The sequence below is a fragment of the Monopterus albus genome, unplaced genomic scaffold, assembly GCF_001952655.1.
Source record: "Monopterus albus unplaced genomic scaffold, M_albus_1.0 scaffold356.1, whole genome shotgun sequence".
In the NCBI taxonomy this organism is placed as follows: domain Eukaryota; kingdom Metazoa; phylum Chordata; class Actinopteri; order Synbranchiformes; family Synbranchidae; genus Monopterus; species Monopterus albus.
In genome coordinates, this window is record NW_018128236.1 from 197,561 (window position 1) to 204,833 (window position 7,273).

Here is a 7,273-nt window from a genome sequence, read left to right on the forward strand (position 1 = left end):
ATAGTAGGCAGACAGCAGCCTGCGGTTCGCTTTGTGACACCACAGTTGGATTTACCCCTGGTTTTGCACGTGCTTGAGGGACTCCCCCTTCAAGCCAATAGTACACCATTGTGCCTCTCTATCTGCAAAGATGGCAGTTCAGCTCAGAACCCTGCATACATGCCAAATATAATAACATCTTCTTGATCCAGGGTCATTTCCCTGGACAGTTTCTTTCCCCATCCACACAGAGATGAGTCAGTAGGGGAGAGCTTCATATCCTCTGCTGGTTCACACCCTGTCCCACAGTGTGGCACATACAGCAGCTGTCAGACAAACACAACAGAGAGAATTCCCAGGGAAAGCCCCTGGCCAAACCGAAATTATCTGATTGGCTGTGCGAGGCCATCATACAGGCATACGTGTCAGAAAGATCCCCCGTCTGGCATCAGAGCACACTCCATGACTGCCATATCCTCCTCCACAGCAATTTTCAATGGAATGGCTGTAGAGGACATTTGCTTCCCCGTGTCCCTTCATCTACTTCTATCTCTGGGACACATTTGAATTTTCACTTGCCCATGCAGTACTGAGCATTCTGTGTGGCTGGGGGGGTTGCCCTCAATGCAGAGCATGAACACACACACACCAGTGGGTGCTGAGCTGGCATAAGTAGCCCGCAGCCTCATTTTGTTTTGGCCTTTCCTTGCTCAAACATCTAACCGTCACCATGCGTAACTATCATCTGTTCGCTCACTCAATGCAAGGGCTGTCCTCTCCTGCACTTATTCTCCGCTGCGCTGCCTGCCCTGCTTGAACTGAGACTGTTATAGTGCATAACTGTCGTCCCTGTCTGCAAAAACTGCCTTTAATGGAAAAAATCTCCGACAGACTCCGCAGGGAGGTCTGTTGTTTGATCATTTACTGAAGAAACAATCCATCATCTTACAAGTCAGTCATAATGTGGAACTAAACAAGAATCCACACAACACACTTTTCACTCCCACTCTCCCCAGCTTCACTATGCCACTCAGTGGCTGCTTTGGGACACCTGTGGCTGGTTACTCAGTCTATGTAACCAGTCTCCACTTTCTCCTCAGGACCAGGCTTTGTTGCCGTCACTCATCCGTGGACCTGTGGCTTCCTGACCTGTTGCCTGCCTGTATTTCTACTTTCCTAGTTGCATTCCTATTGGCTATTCTGACCCTCCATCTGCCCAGTTCCTGCTTGTCATTTCCCTGGTTATACTTCCAGTACCTGCTCCTCCCTGTCTGCCGTGTGTCTGGTTATTCTCCCTGCACTTGCTCCATCATGCCTCCTGTTACCTATTGTTAATGCCAAACCTGTTTTCCACCTTGCTAGCTCAGCTTTCACTATATGTTGAGCAGGGTTTTGTGCCATGCATTTGGGTCTTCCAGTTGTCAGTATCTGACACCTCCATTAATGTGAATGTGATACTCCAGTCAGGAAAAATCTCACTTGAGGCAGAAGCAACCGATATCAGTGTGCCTAAAGATGAGATGCACACTCTTGGAAATGGATGGGATGCTTTATTCTCCGAGGCGATACTGTGAATCAAATAGGAGTCACACAGTAAAGAGCTCCACCATGTGAAAAAGGTCTTTGATGTAGGTCAGTACACATGGTAATGTTTCAAAAGACTGTGTTTCACTGCCTTGGAAATGGATGGGATGCTCTTCGAGGCGATACTGTGAATCAAATAGGAGTCACACAGTAAAGAGCTCCACCATGTGAAAAAGGTCTTTGATGTAGGTCAGTACACATGGTAATGTTTCAAAAGACTGTGTTTCACTGCTTTAGATCAAACAATAAGTGATTTGGATACTGCAAATATTATAGATGAATTTACATTCATTCTTAAAGTGGTGCCACTGAGTGATGACAGAACGGCTATTGTGCGCCAGCCACTGATCTCACACTTCAGTTTGAGCGAAATTTACCCATCAACTATGTTGCAGGAGAGGTTGAACAGTCTTGCCATTCTGTTGACTAAAAATGAGCTAGCTTTAAAGCAGGGATCTGACTCATGACTGTGCTAGCAAGAAGGCCCAAATTTGTCTTGACCTGTATGAATATACCAAAACTGTGAGGAAAATGGCCCCAAATTTTGAGCCATAGGGGAGGAATGTTCAGGTTTGCTGACTGAAAATTTGATTTCCTCCCCTTTATATGACCATAACATGTTGATCAATGAGCAAATACTAGTATGAGGTTACATATATGACTCAATGAGTTTGAGTAAAGGTAACTCGCTCTTCAGAAGAGGTGCTTGGCTCTTAAAAGAGCCGTTGGTTTGATGTAAACAGTTTAGCCGTTTACTTGGAGCTGGTGTATTTGGTCACAGCCTTGGTGCCCTCAGACACAGCGTGTTTGGCCAGCTCACCAGGCAGCAAAAGGCGCACAGCAGTCTGGATCTCCCTGGAAGTGATAGTGGAGCGCTTGTTGTAGTGCGCCAGGCGGGAAGCTTCCCCAGCAATGCGTTCAAAGATGTCGTTGACGAAAGAATTCATGATGCTCATAGCCTTAGATGAGATTCCGGTATCGGGATGGACCTGTTTCAGTACTTTGTACACGTAGATTGCGTAGCTTTCCTTCCTGCTCCTTCTTTTCTTCTTGCCGCCCTTAGTAGCAGCTTTAGTAACAGCCTTCTTGGAGCCCTTCTTGGGGGCAGACTTCGCTGGCTCAGGCATAATTCCCTATTCTTTACCAACTTTGAAAACCAGTGAGCTGGTTAGGAGGGAGCGACTTATTTTACATAAGCTCCATGCAAATAAGGCCGTGTGGTACCTCTCCTGTTAGTTCCTGAACCGCACATTTGTGGGCGGTAATGGTCCTGTTTCCATGGGAACCTACCTTTGTTCGAGCTCGCGGGCAGGTCTCCATACAGTTAGTGCAAGAAAAAGAAAAGATTGAATCAGTGACCATAACCAACAAGAAACACGAGGCAAAAGATTAAAGAGGGTCAAATCTCATCCTCAGCAGAATTTGTAATCAGAAATTGTCGTGATAAATATCAGATCTGTCACTTGTGTGGGAGCAGTTTAACTTGCTGCTGCACAATTTAGTGAAATGTATCCACTTGTAACTAACATCTAGCATTGTGCAACAACACATCAGTCACACATGCAAAGCATCCGGAGGTTTAAATGAGGGCCTTACTGCAGGGCAACTAGGAACCTTGCCTGCCTTGTTTGTTGATATGCTTCGTCTATTTAGGCCCAGTCATTTAGATTTTTTCTTAAAACGCACTTGACTTCTACCAACGTTATTGCCTCAAGGTCTGCAACATAAACAGCAAATTAATTAAAAGCCTTTGTGATATACATTTAATCTGTGAAATTAACATTTTATTCAAATAGAAAAATAAAATGTGCTCAGTGAGGCCCTTCAGTTATTACCAGCAATACTGTGGGATCAATAAAGTACCTACTCTATAGCTGGTCCCTGTGAGAAGTGAAAGTCCGAAGTAAAACAAATGTATATACAGTGCACGGTCTTATGTACAGTGTTGTGAAAACGACTCCACTGATCACACCCCTCCCTTACATATACATATATAAATATATAGTCAATCAAGCATTTGTCACCACCCTCCAAACCTTTAATACATACATGTAGTTAAAATGAACAGGGGAAATTCGCTCTTTACACTCAAAGTGTGTGGCCTTTAAAAAGGCCGTTTGTTTTAGGTGTATTAGTTTCAGTTTAGCCGCCGAAGCCGTCCCGGCCCTGTCTCTTCAGAGCATACACCACATCCATGGCGGTGACCGTCTTTCTCTTTGCGTGCTCGGTGTAGGTGACAGCGTCACGAATCACGTTCTCCAGGAAAACCTTCAACACCCCACGGGTTTCCTCGTAGATCAGACCAGAGATACGCTTCACTCCACCTCTGCGAGCCAGACGGCGGATGGCGGGCTTAGTGATTCCCTGGATGTTATCTCGGAGAACTTTACGATGCCGCTTAGCGCCTCCTTTACCGAGTCCTTTACCACCTTTGCCTCTTCCACTCATGTTTTCTACTTAATATTTTCTCTCATATAATAACCTGTGCTGTAGTAAGCGCTAGTTGAATCTTGTCTGAGGACGTACTTGAAGACAGAGGCGGGCCTCTTCTTCTTCTTCTGTGTATTTTCTGGCCAGTTTAATTTTGACTTCTTCGCGCCTCCTACCGAACAAATGCATGAACCAGCAAGAGCATAGGTTTGACTTGGAAAGTGGTGGGGGGGGGGGGGCATTTGGCAGGGAGTCAGGGGGGGGGTCCTACGACACTGGAAATAAAAAACACAATAGATTTTATGCTGAAAAAACTTCAACTTGGATTAGAGGTGAAAACGTCTTCGACCTAGAAATCTAAGTCCAGTTGACTTTTTTTCTAAGTTTTTTCAATTTATTATGACCTGGATGACCGAGAATCTGCACAGACAATAGATTTTATGATGCACATATTTTATACATAACCCATTACAAACACACTCTATAAATATTTACATATGTTATGAAGCTAACCACGTGATGTTAGTATTATGGATTGCTCCTCTTAATAATGTTATATAAATATTTGAAGAAGGCATACACTAGTGGACAACACTTGAAATGCTAACGGGGTCATCTACCTAGCTCCCTCTCTGTCTCTCTCTCTCTGATGACTGATGGACAAACACTATGTAATACATTTGTTTCTGACCAGTTTTGTTGTTACAAATAAAAAAATAATTGTTGCTGTTTTTCACAATTACAGTGTGATTGCATTAAAGCAGACAGGTCTGTCTCTCTGATATTTGTACTGACAACCACTAAGTGATACACATGCAATGGGAGAAACTGGTTTGAACAATGCTCAAATCACGAGGATGTGCTCTTTGAGGTAACATTACAGTTGATAGTGCACATTCTTACCTGTTCACTCTTTTTTTCTTTCCCTGCCTGGCTGGACCTTGGATCATTTCCTGTCTCTGATGATGCTATTAACAACAAAGCTAAATGAGATTGAAGGAAACTTATAATTTGTTTTTCCAATTGTGAAAACAAAGAGAACTTATGATTTGCAGATAAGTTAACTGACCAACTATGTGTTTTCTGGTACATGTTATCTGCTGATAGATGTAACAAGTGACCTAACTCTGGGCCCTATCTTGCAACAAAGCAGGGCATGTGGTATGGGTAGCACATCTGTTTTTTCTACTTTCCTACCTGCACAAAGCTGAAATAATTGCTGCTCTCCAAGTTTATGCTCATTTAGCAGGTAGGCTATTTTGATAAATTGCTCTGACTGGCTTGTACTCATGGAGCTTTCATTACACGTACAATAGATCACTGTCACCTTGACTAATGTTTCACTTGCTCCAGCTCTCTCCACTGGAGTATCTCAACAGCTTTTTGCTCCATGAGTTCAGGACTCACTCAGAGTCAGTTGGACCTGTGCACCCAAATAATTTTTCACATTCACACACATCGATTTTTACTCGCATATGTGAGTGATATGCTTGCTCGGTAGAGCTCTGCATGCCGACTCACCTCAGGATGGTTCACTAAGCTCTTGCATGGCCTTATGGGTCCGGCTGCAGAAATCATTGTAAAGCTTTCACCAACCTTCAGAATGTACAAGTCAATGTGGTTCTCTTGGGGCTTTATCAAACACCCCAAATAGGAGAGAATGGTATGGATTTTTCTATGGTGTCATAAATCAATTCATGCTGGTGTGGGCAAAGATGTTTAGGCCATCAGTGGGTGAAAACATCTTTTTTTCTTCAGCATTTTGTGTAGCACAGTAAGCTTTACTATAGAAGTCTTAATAAGGCAGAAGACAGTGGTTGTTGAGGATGAGTAAACTGTGTTCACTGCCAGAGAATGAAACAGTGAGTAAACAGTTTATCCAATTTGTTTCTGAAGCTTGTAATGTTGTCACATCTTGAGCTCTAAATTTTTAACAAGTGGGTTGAGTGTGGGCTGTCCTTTTTTACATTATGCAGGCTTCAAGTTGAACAAGGAAGGTACAGTAATACCGCACCAGATGGGCAGTTAAGTCTGTACAGATGTGTACCATGGTGCAGGTTATTTCTTTGTAAAAAAAAATATGCATACATGTTGGGGGGCTGGTTGTCAATTTGAGATGCTCCAGTTAAAATATGTTTTTATAGGTGAACTATTTGTATGCGTTAAGGCCTAGGGCCATTAGGTACAGGTATCCGGATGCCAGAACCAGGACTCAGATAATCAACAAAGTTTAAATCTATCACAAGTGACCAGTAAAGGCTGAGACAGGCAGAATACTTGATGGACCAACGGTCTCTGCTGGAGCAGTGTCCGGGCAATGTGGAGACCAAGCATGGAGAAGGGGTCCTATGGATGAATGAATCACTGTCAAAGCAGTGGTGAACAGAGGTGTGTTAGAAATTAACCCGATTCTTTTGTTGGAAGCACTAGAAGTGAAGACAGGAGAGGACTGTTTAAAATCAACAGAAGGTTTACTGAATGTCTGAGCACAGGTAGGCCTCACAGCGCTGGGATCAGAGAGATAGAGCTCCCACAGGAGTTCCATCCGCTGACCCCGAATTAAGTTCTTACAATACATTTTGTCTTCTTGGGCTGCTCCGCCCTGGACAGGGGTGCAACCTTCAATAGTTCGTGATGCTGTTAGGTATTTTTAGTCAGATAGATATTGGATAGATACTTTATGTATTAGAAATGTTTAGTGGAGATAGGATGTCTAGTTAGACTGTGTTTAATATTATTATTACGACGTGTATAACTGTAGCCTTAGCCATAATATGTTCTTATGTTTAAGTCACGACATGTACTAGAAGTCTGTGAGAATGTTTCTAGTTACACACCACTTAATCAACAGACACGCACTCACATTGATTTGCTTCATGTTTTGACTACTGCTATGGCCAGCTGCAGAGCTGGCAACAGAGACGTCTCGGTTGGCGTTTCTGTGTAGTATGGGGCTAGCCCAACCGAGGGGATATAATGTATAGGCCTGGTGGGTTCAGGGTCTTTCATCTTACATCTGCCTGCGAGCAGTTTGGAGGTGCAAGATACTTGAGCGTGTAATGTTAATTTTACCTGTGATCCTTTGAATAAATCAGCACTGTTTTGAAGTTACTTGGACTGTCTCGTCTCTCAGAGTTAGCAATGGTAATAAGAACCGTATCCTGCAATGCTATTGATCATTTTGTGTGAGCTGGAGCTCACACTTCCATGTTGAAATATGGTAAATCTAGGTGTGTGTGTGTGTGTGTGTGTGTGTGTGTGTGTGTGTGTGTGTGTGTGT

The 7,273-nt window shown here is 43.4% G+C and overlaps 1 protein-coding gene across 1 annotated transcript; it reads right to left on the reverse strand.

The window, feature by feature from the left end:
* Positions 1-2,315: 2,315 nt before the first annotated feature.
* Positions 2,316-2,690, reverse strand: LOC109975000 (histone H2B-like). The gene has a single exon (XM_020625506.1). It carries the CDS (start codon positions 2,688-2,690, stop codon positions 2,316-2,318), a length of 375 nt encoding a protein of 124 aa, XP_020481162.1.
* Positions 2,691-7,273: the final 4,583 nt, after the last annotated feature.

Coding starts and splice junctions, on each gene's coding strand:
- LOC109975000 (XM_020625506.1), bottom strand. CDS start 2,690: ATGCCTGAGCCAGCGAAGTCTGCCCCCAAGAAGGGCTCCAAGAAGGCT.